The 16,454-nt window shown below is 44.3% G+C and overlaps 2 protein-coding genes across 2 annotated transcripts; one reads left to right on the forward strand and one right to left on the reverse strand.

Annotated features, from left to right (window-relative positions):
- The first annotated feature begins 3,962 nt into the window (after positions 1–3,962).
- On the forward strand, positions 3,963–4,827 carry BJX67DRAFT_361749 (uncharacterized protein). The gene has a single exon (XM_071029915.1). It carries the CDS (start codon positions 4,090–4,092, stop codon positions 4,726–4,728), a length of 639 nt encoding a protein of 212 aa, XP_070883290.1. The 5' UTR covers positions 3,963–4,089; the 3' UTR covers positions 4,729–4,827.
- A 26-nt stretch (positions 4,828–4,853) lies between these two features.
- Positions 4,854–6,135, reverse strand: BJX67DRAFT_390139 (zinc-binding alcohol dehydrogenase family protein; the record flags this gene model as incomplete). The annotated part of the gene is made up of 2 exons (XM_071034595.1): positions 4,854–5,487; positions 5,561–6,135. The coding sequence occupies 2 exons, from the start codon at positions 6,133–6,135 to the stop codon at positions 4,959–4,961; spliced, it is 1,104 nt and encodes a 367-aa protein (XP_070883291.1). The 3' UTR covers positions 4,854–4,958.
- Between the last annotated feature and the right edge of the window lie 10,319 nt (positions 6,136–16,454).

Consider the following 16,454-nt stretch of genomic DNA (forward strand, 5'->3'; position numbering starts at 1 on the left):
TCAGTGATATTTGCCATACTACTTTCGCCCGTTCCCGTTCTGATTTGCAGCCCTGCGAAATTAGAACAAATATTCGAGAACCCGGATGTTGCTTCTGCAACAGTTCAGTATACCTATGGCCATAACATGAACGCCAATATAATAGAGGAGCGTTGCTTCTCACGGGATAGAAACCCCTAGTGACTGGACAGGGTTAATGGACCTGAAGGCTACGAGATAATGTGAACAAAATTAGGGGGTGTCCCAGAATGGGTTTCACCAAGATGATTAGAAGCCATCCAGCCTGTCTCTATCACCACTGTAACAGTAGTCATACTCTACCATTAAACTATTTTCTACCTACGTTCTATTCAGGATATACTGTCACATAATACCCGTTTACTAAATGCTTGCAACAAGCCCCGCACTCTCTGCTACGGTCTCTAACCTTTGTCTCGACCAAGAATGAGCAAGATTTCAGGTGGTATACTGAACTGTGATTGTAGAAAGCTTTGCTCTCCCGGTGCTTCGCAGTAAGTCCCTCAACAGCTCATAGTCCGACTCGCACCTGAATACCAGACCACACCATGTCCGAGTTTCCCGATTAGTAAATGCGTGCTATTTCCGGTGGCTCCACGATCCCGTCGAAGCAGCGATATGTCAGTTTCCGTTGCAGACACGTGCTAGTCACGATGTACCCTAACTGCTCCTTGGTGCGTTGCCTTTCCCGTGAGAAGCGTGGGGGATATCGCCAGTCTTGATAATGATTAGGCTGGCCGCCTTACGTGAGTCAACCCGAAATAAGTCAGTTAACTGGATAGCCAGGATAACTGATTTTAGGGTCCGAATAATAATCGAGATGTTGATGTACCTCCTCCAGGTCCCGGATCATTACTAAGGTTAGTACTAAAAGGCGAGGTACCTTACAGGTAATGCAGAACATATTGTCTTTCATATGTTTTCTCTTCCGCATTTGCCCCGAGATACACGTTGCGATCAGTTGTCCAAAACAATGTTGCACTGGGTTCGCCTGTGTTGGGAAACTTCCTCGGGTGATTGAATCCAGGAGCTAGTGCGTCAATAATGGAACGCAGCAGGGAAAAACGCGGAACCTGATCGGCTTCCTGAAAATCTTCTGCAGTTTGAGGATTCGGCCTATACCCTGACATAACCCCTAATATCCGCGCCACTCTTTCCACTCCCTAATCAACTACTTACTGTGTGCCACCTGGTAAGCTTTTATCCTTTAAAGGCTATTGCGGAGTTACCCGTCAGTGAGCCGAAAGCCACAGTCACTTGGGAGCAATCAAAAGGGCCAGGAGGCCAATTGTGTAATGATGTTCAAGCCACAAGTGCGCCAATCGTGATACCACCTCGTATAACAAGCTCCACCAAATGTGCCGGTCCGAGATGACGAAAGCTTCGGTTAGTTTTGCGGGAAACGCATCCTGTGCACAATTATGCTCTTCCCGCGGATTGTGAAAAAGCTGGAGGATATATTTTCTTATTATTTCGATTCTGACATGCTGATCTCAAAGCCACAAATCCTTTGGATCCCGCTGATGTGGGATTAGTGCAATAGCCTGGATTCGAAATATCGAACGATCAATACCTAGTCTTCAATGGTCACGTTTGACGCTGCCTATTTGTGTGGCACACCTCTAGTTACAGCGTAACGGCAGCATTAAGGATTGAATCAAGGACTAAACATTAGTCCCTAACCCGACATTGTACTTTACCCGTTTGAGCTTATTGGTAAATATCCACGGGTGACAAAGGACACCATTCGCAGTGGTGCGGAGAGAAGAGCCACGGTAAATATCGTATGGAAACAGGGCAAGCCTCATCCGGCTGGAATGATCGAATGACCCCGGACGTAAAAGATACCACGTTACGATTCTTCGTACATCTCAACATGATAATATAGCTAAGCTCTACAAGAAACCAGAACAAGCTTACTTACGGCAGGGAAACCCGTGGATTAAGTTATAATACGCAAATACATAAGACGACAAGTAAAGAGGGCTCTCTGCCTGCCAATAAGATAAAGTTATGGATTTACCTATTTCAGGTACAAGGCCAGGAGTGTCCAAGAACACGGACATTGACAGCCAACGGATTCTGCTGTGCCGCAGCACCGCGCTGTGCCGAAACGATCACAGCAATACGGTGGTATTGATATGATGCCAAGAAATACGATCATAGCCGCCCGAGCCCGAGACTATGACGAGTAGAATGGACAAAATAGCGGTCATAGCCCAAGACTATGATGACTATGATTAAGGAAGATATATAAGGGCCGTCATTACCAAAGTTTTATTTTCTGCCTGTTACAACCAGATTGACAATACACCTATTATTTACTGATTGATCCATGCATATCCGCTTCTTTCTATACTTTGTTTGACACTTAACGACTTATATCTTCCCCCTCACCCACAGAATATTCTTTAGGTTCTACCCTTTGGAAGGATCAGCAGACCTAATCTGACAAAGAGCACCTGAATTAGGAACTCTTCGCTGATTCTTTTTTCTAATATGATACTTGACCACCCTCAAAGGTCAACTAGACCGGAAGTGGATCATAGAGCTTTGTACTTTGTACTGGAAAGCCGGAATATTTGGAAATTTCTTCACTAAAAGGCTTGGCACGGGGCAACCCGCATGCATAAATGGCACATCCTTGGGCCTATTCGAGTTTTAGCGGACAAGCTCCAAGTCGTGATCAAGTCGATGTCGTTGGTGCCTAGCATACCTTGGTATTTCCCAAATCCATTAGTGCAAGAAAACCTATTAGAACCCGACTGGCTTTCTAGATGTCATGAGCTGCAGTCAAGGTTCTTATGAGTAATATATCATGCGATAGTCGCGAACCATCTAGATCTGAAGGTCTGCTGCACATACTTTTGCAGACATTTTGCCGACGGCCGGAGTAGGTTGATATGGATTACCCCGAGTAAACCGTGACGTTGCAGGCGCTGGGAAATAATGGATGAGCAAACTTGGGTCACGATTGATCAAGGGGCGTGAATCCTTCGTGTCCAGGAAAGGCTCCCTTGGTCTTCAATAGCCTCCCTCGTATTCAAGATCGGCACGGGACAAATCCACCGGTCTTCTGCAATCTTACATGAATCTCCCCGATATTGATGGAGAGCCAAGGGAGGAGATTGTGACAAGACACGAGAGTGGTTGAGAACGGTTGAGATTTGTGGAGATAGCAGACAACAGACAGCAGACCAAAGCGTCACTTGACGTTTTGGTGCAGCGGTCAAGAAGATCGAGACAACAGGAGCGACACGTTGCGAGTGCGATGGTCTCTCCTCTCCTCAGAAGAGTCTGTTTATATGGATGCTAGTCTCCGCTTTTCTTCACAGGAGGGGATCGATGTTCGAGCCGCGCCTGTCAAATCAATCCATCATGCCGCAGGGCGCAATATCTCGCAAACGCTTATCATGTGACCGCTGCCACACGCAGAAACTGCGATGCCCCCGAAAAAATTATGACGACGCAGAGAGGTGTTCCAGATGCCAAAGACTAGGATTGGAGTGTGTGTATAGTGCACCTCTGCCCAAGGGACGGCCACGGACAGTCTCAGCAGCTACGAGCGCCCCTACCCAGGCACAGGCACCGACACGGAGACAGGGGAGCAGCACAAGTACCGCTCCTTCTCCGACTGGTGCGGGATCGCACTTACTGCCAATGGAGTGGACTTTCTCAAACTCCGAAGAACCTGCTTCAATTGACGACCTTTGCAATATTTGGAATGCTGATACGCCTCCATTACCATCTTCCCGGACATCCTCATCTACTGGCAACCCTGCGATCTTGGACAGTCTCTCAACCTCCTGGTCGTCCTACGACAGTCTTGTGGGAATATTCTCAACGTGGGAGCCTCCACTTGCAGGCCAAATAAATGTCGATCCTGCCGGATGTACCAGTGCTCCGAGTGGAGAGATTCCACTTCCACGTGACACTCCTCCGCAACTTCCTCAGTCTCCTGCTGATAATTCAAATCTATATATCAAACGACTTGCCGACCTAACGGTTCGTCTTTACCCTGTTTATGATTCTACCCGCACATTCGGTGCCCAATCGCGTGGCCATCACAGCATGGCAATCACGAACGCTGCTTTTAGAGCAATAGCAGCCCTATTTGATTCGTCTCATCTGCCACCCTCCAGTCTTGGCTCAACAGCCGCCGCCTTGTGTGAGACGTTCACTGCCTCACACAGTCTCCAAGAGATTGTTCGTCATCTAGTTGAGGCCGAGCGTACCGAGTCCGGCGATGCCAAGAATTCTTCTCGATCGCAAATTCCACCTGCACATGGGCGGTCGGATAATTCGCTGCAAACCTCCCCGGAATCCCACCAGACTGTGCTATATCATTTTGTATTTGCATGCTACAGCTTGCTGCTTCTGATCTACGCAATAATTCTTAGAACCTTATCCAAGGAAGCGGTATCTCGGTGTGGTTTCGGTGATTCAACCACATCACAATCCTTATCACTTGATCTCCGGTTGGTTCTGCTCGTCCAGGTCATCGAGTATTTCTTTGAGACCTTGCAAGAGAAAGTCACCGAATATACGTCCATTGTCAATAGGGAGCCTGCTGTCACGGCACGAGGCCCTTATGCCAACCTGATCCCTCATCAGGTCACCACGGATAAGATTAACGAGTTGGAAGTGAAGGTCCGAAGCGGACTCGATCAACTGCGAGGTACATTAGAACAAGGGTCACGTACGACTTAGATTATTTTTCTCGTTTTTTTAGTTTCCTTTTTTGCTTCTTCTTCATAGGATTCAACTTTTGGTCATGGTCAACCTGTATTGATATAGTCCGATAGATCCCGATAATGAGATTAATGGATTTGACTGCTTCATCTCGGGCAAACTTCTGGATGTAAATATTCAAAAACAGCCAGTACTATATTCCATCGACCAGTCCTCGGTAAGAATGTCCAGGCATGACTAACTCTCCGTCATACAGGGTAAACTAGCTTCTGTCCCGATAGAGCCTGGTGTCGAATCAGGTCAACACCCTCAATGACCGCATCCCAACTACCGGGCATAATCTTTACCGGATGAGTATCGAGTTTTCCATCATCCAAAAGTGCCTGCACCTGGACAGTAAAGTCAACAGCAAATGCCTGATCCTCAACACTAATATCCCTTGCATACTCGCCATCCAAGTCCACCTTACGCCCGAAAATCGTAACAGCCAAAAGCCACGAGGGTATGATTGTTAGCGGTCTCTGCGAGGTAGCAGAATCCCGGAAGGGCTCGACGGTGGCATACCGACCTCCCGCTCGCCCGATGGAGTCGTAGCACAGCTGCGTTGTCTCCACGGCAGCGATGCAGTCTAGTGCGTAGGCTAGGGTGTTGCGCGTGTACGCTCGGATCTCTGCTGCGCATTCGGGGTTGCTATAGTCGAAGGCTTTTTCGGCGCCGAAGCGGCAGACGAGGTCGAAATTGTTCTTGGAGCAGGTGGCTATGGGACGCAGACCCGTGCTGTATTTAGAATAGAGATATAATCAGCAGAGGCGCTGTTTAACTGCTTGATTTTTTACCATGTTCTCCATACAGTTTCAGGAGCTGGATAGCACGAGTACCTGTAGCAGTACTTCCACCAGCAACCAAGACAAACTCGCCTGTACTCGAATTATCCGACTTCGAATTTGCCTTCGTCGCATCAAGTGAAGCTGGTACTTGGAGCTCCCGGAAGAGTCCCAGTCCTGCAGTAAACAAGCCAAGTCCAAGAGTCGCCGCTTCTTCCAACCTCATTTCTGGAGGGATCCTGAGCAAGAGGTTGGCTGGTGCAGCAACATACTCGGCAAACGCGCCCACGTCTGGGAGTGCCTTGTTCATGCCGTGCACAAAACCAGCAACTCGGTCTCCAACACCAAGATGGGACGGAGTATCTTCTCCCAATGCTACAATGGTCCCGGCAAAGTCATAGCCCGTAATGGCTCCCGGAACAGGACTGTAGTCGACCATCTTGGCGTCAACGGGGTTGATGGCTACCGCAGCGGTTTTGACCATTGCTACTCCCCGTCCAAGAGCTGGAACGCGGGAGTCATGGCGGACCCGGAGCTTGCCCCGGCCTTCGGCCACGATGGCCGTGTGTTGGGTAGGTAGAGCAGGAATAGCGGAAGGCATGGTGATGACAAGACTTGCTGCTGTTGGAAGACACTTTTCATTCACATACCATCCTATACATAAATCATCCACCGTTCCACGATTACTACCACTGGCGAATGTCTTTCATCGGTAATTCGGACACTTTTTCGCCCGAAGGTCAGCCGATCGGCACATAGACGACCGGACTCGGTACAAAGAGACTGCCTTGGGATCGGGGATTATCGCTATGAATAGGGATGGCAAAATAGAGGACTAAGGCATGAAATCAAGGTTCTGAAGAAAATTCCATGACATTACGGGTCGATCATCTGCAGTCGGGACAAAAATCGCCGAACGTGCAGATCTGCATGGGGATTCAGGATTGCCTTTCAAACAAACAAACAATTTATTAACGCCCGGTGGCTAAGCCAAAAGGGCAACTATCACTAGTCGACCCCAGGAGGGGGCGCGGGACTGGCCCCTGTCCCAGTTAGGGTCCTGGTTGGGGTGGGGCGGGTCCCGCGGGCGCCTGTGCTTGTCCTGGTTTGGACGCAGGGGACAAACCCTGCCCCCCGGGGGACTCCGTCCGCGCAGGTCGCCGTTCTGCCAGGTGGTCACGGGGGGTCCAGCCCTGTAGTGTCCCCATGCCACCCTGCAAGTCCCTGTGCCTGGACGCAAGTCCCTGTGCCTGGATGCAAGTCCCCGTGCCTTCCTGCAAGTCCCTATGCCTTTTCACAAGTCCTGGTTCCTGTAAGTCTAGGTTCTGCCTACTAGTTATTCTTCTACCTGCTAGTTATTATTTTATCTTATCTAGTTACTTACTATTTTTATAAGTAATCTACTTTTTAGTAAGAGTTCTTTTACCTAACTTAGCTTATATTTTTTAAAATAAGATTCCTAATCTTTTTTTAAAATCTTTCTATCTAGAAAGCTTCTAGTATCTATAGTTAATTTAAGGCTAAAAAATAAATTAATCCTCTTTTATATCTCTTGTCTTTTATTATATTACTTTTTTAACTCTTCTATTATTACTAGAAATAGATAATTTATCTAGTCCCTATAATATTCTAGTACTTATATCTAAATATCTTATTAAGATTAATCCTATAACTAATATTTATACTATCTATACTTCTCCTAAATATAATCCTAGAACTTTGCTAGCAACTATCTTATAACTAAATAGCCTATTTATATATAGCTATACTTCTAGATTAGATTTAATAGCTTAAAAAAGGGCTATTATAGTCCTATAGTATATAGAGCTTAATAGATAGTTGCTAGCTAGTCTACCTCTAGACTCTAGAGTTCCTATATCTAGCCCTTGGCTAGTAGTATACTTGATAATAATAGGTATATTTATATATAAGTAATCTTGTTTATAGCTATAACTATAATATAATAGTTATAGTATACTAGTAGCTTTTACTTAGGATAGTACTTAAGCTTTAACTAGAGTATAATCTATACCTATTATTCCTTTTTCTTCTTCCCTTCTATCTCTACTTTTCCTGCCCCTAATCCTGCTAATTTGCCTCTAAATCTTCCCTATAGCATGCCTTGTAGTGGCCTAATAATCTCTCCTGCCTCCTCTACTGCCTCCTTCTCCTATTTTAGGATAAACTCTTGCTATACCTGTAATACATAATAAAAGGCTACTATCTACTCTAGGGTTAGGCCCGCGGGACTAGTATAATTAATTATATAAATCTACTAGTAGATAGTAGTCTTATAGCTCACCTACCACGCAAAAATACTCTTACCCAGGTTGTTTAGTACCTAGATCTACTCTAGGGTTGCCTCTAGTAGGAGGTATAGGTACTATTTCATGATTATAATTGCAAGGTATTAGTAGTTTAGTATCCTAATTATTACCCTAAGTAATACCTAGCTTGAGCTAGCTAGCTAGCATATCACCTATTACTAGAATACCTTAAGCAGGCGCCCTGGCTACTAGAACAGGTAGTCTTCTAACCTAGATAGGTCCTAGGTATCTACACCCTATAGGGCTGCTATAGCTACTACGTCCTGTACTACTACCTATTATAGCACCTATACTAGCAGGTGGATATATACAAGATACTATATAATAGTATTGCCCAGCTAGCCCGGGAGGAAGTAGATATTTTACTTGATAGACTTGGTCTGGTTTATAATCTTCAAGTCTTTAGTAGCTATTATTATATGCCTATTAATAATATAGAGGTTTTAGGCCTGGGTATAGGTATTTTACTAGTTATATAGTCGCAACCGCTTTGCCGGGAAACTACGCCGAAAATACAGTTGCGCAGAGAGCCCTCATGACGCACTTTCGTCGCCCCGCCCTGTTTTGCCCGTTTTCGCCCCTGGTCTTGCTAGTTTGCCTGGAATTTAGGTACTGTTTGAAAGCCTGCCTGCTGTATTCTTCTATTCTCCCTTTATTACCTTCTTTTTCTCCTAGGAATCCTGTAAAAGAGGCTGTGCAAACAATTTACCATGCTTCAAGTGGGGTTTGCTACAACAGGAGTGCTAGGCCCGTTCAGGCTATTAATCTCTTTTCCCATGTCTTTGATGCTTCGTCCTGCCTGTTATTCCCCTCTATTATTGTCTGTTCTTGTTGTCCAACCTAATTAGAGGGCTCTTCTTCTTCCTGTCCAGCCATGATAATTCCAGGAATGGATATAAGAACCCCTGCAGGGACAGATGTATTTAGAGTTAAATCCTATTAGTTTATCTATAATGTATTTACTAAGGACAAGTACCCATGCAATCCTTTCTCCACATGAACTAGACAGGAGATTGAAGATTAGCTCATGGATGGTTAATTTAGCCAACCAACTGCTAGAGGGTGTTTGCAGGGTAAGTTATAATAAATCAACCCAGGCTCCTGTGGTATATTACAGTCTCTTTTATTAGTAAGTTTATATAGGGGTATGTTTATTGCATGGCCTGGACTCTAACCAATATATTATTATATATATAATCTCTCCATGGCTACCTATAACATAATCTAATTACCCAACTTATCTATAAGAAATGGTGCCTGTACTATCTATAAACCAGGAATCTTATTAAGTTGTAGTATAGTAAACAAGTAAATACAAAGGCTCTTGCTATACTCTTGCTATAGAATCATGATTAAACTTTACTACTACAATTATTTCTTCTTCTTTATAACCTGTTGCCCCCTCCTCCTTCTTCCCAAACCCTTCCCGCCCTGTGTGGCTCTTTTCTGTTGCTTTTTTGCTGGCAGTACCATGTCCCCCCTGGTAGCTTTTAGTACTAGCTGTTTCTGTGTTGTTCTCCTGACCCAACTCTCGCCCTTGTTATTCTTGGCCCCTAACACAGCCCGGTTAGCGTCTACATTCCTTTTGCTCTCCTTATTGTGACTGGGCAGGCAGAACTCCTCGTCCTGGTTATCCTTGGGTGGGGATACTAACTAGATAGAGCTGAGCTTGGAAATTAGCATGCTTGCCCTGCTGCTTACCCTGCTGGTTGCTTCTACCCCCTCCTGCCCCTAAACCCCGTGTTAGTTAGTAACCCGCCTTGATTTATTTACCATAGGAAAGGCCGGTTCGGTCCATACCTGTTCTATTGGCCCCTTCTCTTCTAGTCCCTGTAGCTTCGCCTGTGGTTTCACCTATGGTTTTGCCTGTGGTTTCCCTTATGGTTTTGCCCGGGGCTACAGTTTTGGCTTTAGCTTGGTTAGCATCTCTGGTTCCTTCCCCTGCACTGCCCCCACCCGCATGGCCTTGGGCGTGGCCCCTACTAGTATGTTAGTACCACCTGTTATCTGCAATAATAGCTATTGGCAGGACCTACTGCCCTTGCCATGTAGCAATACCTGCTTGTACTCCTTGCCCTGTATTCACAGTTAGTACTATACTATATGGCACTATACTACACGGGCTTGCCCCTACCCGTGTTTCTTTAACCATGGTTAAAAGCTAGGCTCCCATGTTTACCATGGTTAAGAAGTCTAGTCACACAAGGGGAACCTACTAGTAGCCTTTCTTCTACTATCTATAGATTGTAGCCAAGGTCTAGGGGGTTTCTAAATATTAGGCGCGTCTATGGCTGCTTGAAGGTGGCCCGTAGCTCCTTATCCACGAGTACCTTAACTGCCATGATCTCGCGGTCTTTTATAGTTGCCTTGTCCATGTCCTCCCCCTCCTCTGCTGCCACTAGTGCTACAGGCAGGGCAGCCACCTGCTCAGCCACCCTGCCCGGGTCGAGTCCAGCACCCACCTGCGGCAAAATCTTGACAATATTATTCTATTCCAGGTACTACTGGATTGTATGGTCCTGGAACAGGACCTAGACCTTTTATTTCTGGACCTACCTGACATGGTATGCCCTCCTAATTGCCTGGAGTTGTGTGTTAAGGTTAGGAGGTAATTCTAAGAGCATGATATAGCTATAGTTGGTGTGTAGGTTAAGCCCTAATACCCTACAAGCAAAGGTAGTTAATAGCACCTGACAGGTGCTCCCTATGGAGTTAAAGTATGCTACTACTACCAACCTCTTCTTGCTTGTTTGCCTGGACTAGAGGACTATATACTCTACTCCAAGTATATTAAGAAATATCTCCACGACCCAGGCCATGAGTGGCCAACACGCGAAGATAATAAACTAGGGCAGGGGTGCTTGTAGTAGGACTGCCTACAGGCCCTTATCCTGCAGGATTTGCACGAGATATTATAGTTTGGGCACCTTGCTAGCTAGATACAACACTTCTAACACCCTCGTGTTTGGGACAGTTATTAAGGAATCATGGCTGGTATATAACTAATACAGGCTAAAACCCAGGTCTTGCTAGCATTACACTATATCCTATATACTAGTAGCAAGCAATCTCTATTATCTAATTCTCTTGGTAAATTTGTAGAGTTGCAGACAGAACCCTAGCAGGCTAATAGCATGGAAGATGCTAATATTTATCTACCTGCTGCTCTTCAATCCCAAGAGGTCCGCGTCCATGGTGGCTATGGTTGGAGCACCCACAGCGCGTAGTACCAGGGCCAGCACTGCATATATCTAGTCATGCTCTAGCTGCACCTGCTTTGAAAACTAGAGTTCTATTATTATCATGCAGAAGGGCAGGATCTTATTACTAATATACCTTCTATCCAGCATGCTAGGAAGTGGATTGTTAATATCATGCCCAAGACAGATCATCTTTAGGATTGGCGGGATAACCTTGAACCTAGTATGGGTATCAAGTTGACCCTTACAGGCGAGGCCTGCCAGCCTCCATGATAATAGTAGATATACTAGCAGGCTTTCTCTTGCTACTAGCTTTTCCTCCCCTACTATATATTTCTTGATGCTAGGCAGTTCCATGGCCTTGCTGTTATTATCCCATGCCTAGTAGTATATAATTGCCAAGTACCCGCACAGATCCAGAACCTTGTTAAATATTAGTGTTGCTAAAAGGACCTACAGGTGTGCTATCTCCAGGGCCGCGATAGATTGGTGGACCTGGGTCGAGATTGTCTTTATGGCATGGCCTTTATTATATATAACGCGCCCGAAAAAACCAGCAGCCATCAATTGGTATTTGGCCTGTTTCTTCCTAGTTCCCTGTGCGCCCTCCTGGTTAGCCTCTACTGCCTTGTCCTGGAGCCAGGCAAGGACTTTAATTAACTCCTGTATGATACTAGCACTCTAGCCCTTATCTAGCCCTTCTTCTATTATGTCATTATTGTTCTCCTATATTAGTCAGCGCGGGTTGGCCTGAGCGGCATTAGGGAGGAGGAGGGGTGGCGGGTGGGTTGTTTTTTAACCATGGTGAGGAGGGCGGGGTCGGGCAGGTGGTTTTTTATCCATGGTAAATAAAACCCACCCATACCTACCTACCAAGCCCAGCTTACTATAGTTAAAATTAGGGCAGGGGATAAGGGACGTACCTTGCAAGCGCGGGTGGGGCATGGCTGTGATATTGCTAGGGTGGTCTCTGTATCCCTGGCCTTGTCCTTGATCTTTTTAGTCATGTACTTGGCCTAGGTCAAGTATAATATTACCATAATTATCCAGGCAGTAGCGGGATTGGCACTATTAAGGCCCTTGACAAAGGCTTTTAAGGTTACCAGGTTATCAAGGACCAGCTCCTTGCAGTAGAACACACTTGTGTATTTGGATGTTCTATAGAAGACGCGGGTAGTAATAAAGTTTGGGAACTACTCTTAGATTTCTATTAGCCAGGTGTTGATTAGCCCTGCTGGTACTACTACCAGGGTTGGCTGGTAGAGGCTGTCTCCCATCTTCAGGTTCCATGTGGAGAGCGTGATATGTGCTAGGGTAAGGAGGGTCTTGCCAAGGCTACACGCGTTTATAATAAGGCTGCTACCCACAGGCCTGGCCTTCTAGGCTGCTATCCAGGCCAGGCTAGTCACCTGCTACCCCTTTAGTATAATAGCTGTTTCAAGTGGGAGTAAGATCTTTAGGATCTGCAGGTTAATGCTAAATATCTTGCATGTAATACTATAGCCTAGTGCTATCATGGAGTCGTGGTATACCTGGCTGTATACCAAGTCTATATTAGTTACCCTGCTGCCCGCCTTGTCTACCATAGTGCCCTCCTTTATCCTGTTATCTATCTCCTTATCTATAAGGCTCCATGTGGTATCCCTGCTACCTATCTCTATTCTCTTGCATGCAAGGAAGTTTGCCTTGTCTACTATCTTAGTACCCTATGGCTTGTAGATAATATACTTATTCCTAAAGTTATTGCTTTTCTCTAGCAGCATATGGACAAGCTATAGATAGTTCCTGTGGGTAATCAGGGCCTGCCACAGGTTTTGCTGCTAGCACGTGTTAAGGGACTAGCTTATGGTTTGGGTTAAGGACTTGATTAGCCTATTAACCTCTTCAAGGTCTGTATCCAAGGGTGCTCTTATATTATCCTTGCTAGCACTCTTAAACCTCGCGCTATGCTTGGCTAGTTGGTTAGATATTATCCTAAATATATCCTCCATGCTGGCGATCGTGGTTAAGGAGGGCATAGCCACCAGTTTACCTGGGGCATAGTAGATAACTAGCATGGACAGTGTTCCCTTCTGTGGCTTGCTTGGGATCTGTTTTTTGTTATATACCTGCTAGAAGAAGGTAACCAGCTTCCAGGCATGCAGGACATCCAGGGGATATATATTAATCTTCCCAGTAATAGTCAAGCGGGGGAAGAGGTAGGGGCATGCCTTTATTACCTGAAAGGTATACCACGCCATAGATAGGCTAAAGAATAGCTTCATGGTTACTCTACTAGTTATCTAGATTAGTATAGTAAATACTATTATAATTAGTTTAAGGATAATATCTTGGAATACTGATGCTATAACTCTAGGGTTGATATAATGGTACTTTGCCACCTCTATAGCTGGTTGCCATCCAAAGTTCTTGGCCCAGGCTGCACATGCTATTATTAACCAGGGTTTGCTAGAGAGGTCTACCAGGTATATATCCTATATCTACGCGTTGTTTTGGAAACCAAATATACTGGCCATTGTGGCTATGCTATAATCCATCTTCAGCAGCCATGCCGCGTCATAGGGCACCCTGTTAATCCTAGATAGCATGGTAGTGGCTATAGGCGCTGCTATTATTAGCTATTCTCTCTATTTTTTTGCCTGCTTTGCCTGCTCTGGCTACTCTAGCTACTCTAACTAATCTGGTCGACTCTCTAGTGATACTATCTTGTCTAGTTTGGGGCCTATATTATGGCCAAGAGTGCTATAAGTCTTGCTGGCGTTATTATTATTACCTATCCTTGTGGTGCAACCTATTATCCCCAAGTTAGTACACCTGCTTTCTCGGCGAGAGACCCCCTCCCCCGCCATGGCTCGGCCCGTTGGGGGTTATTCTTAACCATAGGAATTCCTATAGCCCCAGGTGTGGTTTTTTTAACCATAGGAAATTTGGTGGGGATTCACCATGGTTAAAAACCCATGGTTAGGTTAGTTAAAGGATCCAGGCCCTTACCTGGAGACTAGAATTTGTTGGTTTAGTGTTTAGGGCAATAGAAATATTATAGGGGGAGGGTGGAATAGTTGGATATTAACTCATAATTTGGGAATTTAGGTATATTTTGTTGTTATATAAGAGGGTGAAAGGGTTAGATATTAAGTTGCGCTTCAGGAATTGGGTTGGGATTGTTATTACTTTTATAGTTCAGGTTGATCTCTGTAGTATAACAAGAGATTAGTAGATACTACCTAAACCAAGCAGGGAAGGCTTATCTTGCTAAAGGTAAGTATTATAATAGTTAGGGTTGCTTGGATAGATATCCTACTAGGTATTTATATATAGATTAAGAAGTACTTGTTTATTTATATCCTTATTTACTTGCTGTATCCACCTGCTTGTTTACTTACTTGATATATAGGGTAACCTCTCTATAGCCTGGAATATATTATAATAAAGAAAAGTAGATTTTTTTAACCACAGGGAAGTTGCCTAATTTTTTAAGTCAGGTATTTATAAGGGGGCCTATTTTTGCAAAAAAAATAGAATAGTATTTTCTAATTGGTTGCTACAAAGCATGTCTAATAGATTTTAACAAGTTGATATTAGGAGAGGTAAGGAACAAAGAAGAAGGAAGAAGGGGCTAAAGGAAGTCCAAGAAGGATCATGAGGAGAGTTGTAGAGGAGAAGAAGAGAAGGGAAGGAGAGGAGAAAGAAGGATTAAGAAAGAAGGAGACTAGTAGTCACCTAATTCTCCTGGTATTTTCCTATTTAGGTAAACATGAGTAAATTACAAGTGACTATCTATAAGCAGATTCTTTCTTGTTGCCTGCAATAGATGATATTATGCTTAATATCTACTTTCCTATAGTTAAAATACCCGTGTTTTATATATAACTGTACTGCTAATTATATTATTATTACCCTTGCTAGTACTGCGTGAATATTTAGAGCTAGATTATACCAAACTATCTATAGAGGTAGAGGGAGGATCTTAGCTCTCTTTTATTAATTTTTAGATATTAGTATATCCTACTACGAGTTATTTATAAGGGCGTGCTCAAGTATCTTAATCTAAAGCTATAATTGAGTTCTAGACCTGCTACTTCCACGATAACTACTATTATATTATATTCTAACTACCATGGCTATCTCCTCCTGTGTATGAGATAAACGCGCCTCTACTTAAACCCCCCTACCCTGTGGCCTCCCCTAAATCCCTCCTACCCTCTCTCCCTAATTAGGTAGCAGAGTATACGCCTGGCACCTCTAGGGAACTTTACCCATGCTATTTTAACTATAGTAAGATTAAAGGTCAACCTAGTCAACCTTACCATGGTTAAAATAGCTAGTAGTTAACATTGCCCCCTCCATGGTGACTCCTATCAAGAGGGTTGAATAACTCCAATACTAGTAGATCTTGATAAAATAAGAGGCAGGCAGTTATAGTGGTTAGATCTGTACCTGCTTGCTATACATGCTTTGCCACGCTTCTACTATTAGGGATGGATGCTGCTCTTGGAGGTAGGTTATTATTCTTCTTTTAGAGATTAGGACTTTTCTATAGTCTAGAATTATATACTCTAGTCCCATGCATTTAGATAAGTCTAGAATTGGATATATTAGGTAGCTAGCCTGAAGCTTGTAGTAGATAACCTGGGTTTGATTTAACTTAAAGGTCTAGAGGAACCAAAGATTGTTATTATAGAGTATTATTTTATTGTCATGGTATTTTACATGTTTGTAGATATCCTTGTAAATATACTACTAGCATAACTAATAGATTATTATCTTCTACTACAAGTAGTAGTAGAGGAAAGGCCAGGGCTCGAGTATCTACTATTTATAGTAACAAGATATATCTAGCAGGTATTCTAGCTATATATCTATCTAGCTCTGGGTCTTGCTGGGTAGCATGACCCTCTCTTGGTTGTCAGCTGTCTAGGGACTTGACTGTAAGAAACCATCCTTAGTCTATGGGTTTGGATTATGTAATATAAAGTAATGCTATATTAGCGAGGCTGATTTGAAGAGCTCAATCTAATATGGGCGAAGGTTTGGGGTCCCTGTATTTTCTACCATGTAGATCTGGTAATATATAAGGGGACAGTAACCTGCCTGGGAGGCAAAAATACTATTTAGTAATTCTACTATTATCTATATATCTATTAATAGCGCCTCTAGGGTAAGGAACTTTTTCTAGATTGCAATTGCAATATGCTGGTAGTTCTACACCCCCAGCTAGAAGTGCCCTAGGAATAGCTTGGATGTATGGCACAACTCACAAGTTAGGGTATCCTGGCCGTTGACTAGCCTTGGGCGGCTTCCAGGGACGTGGAAAAGGTAGTGCTTGTACTATTGAAAGTCTGCTAGGCCTCGTGCTAACTGTGTGTTCCAAGCAAGCGCTTTCAGCAGCGGCT

Source organism: Aspergillus lucknowensis, assembly GCF_044049455.1.
Source record: "Aspergillus lucknowensis strain CBS 449.75 chromosome Unknown BJX67scaffold_42, whole genome shotgun sequence".
Classification (NCBI taxonomy): Eukaryota; Fungi; Ascomycota; class Eurotiomycetes; order Eurotiales; family Aspergillaceae; genus Aspergillus; species Aspergillus lucknowensis.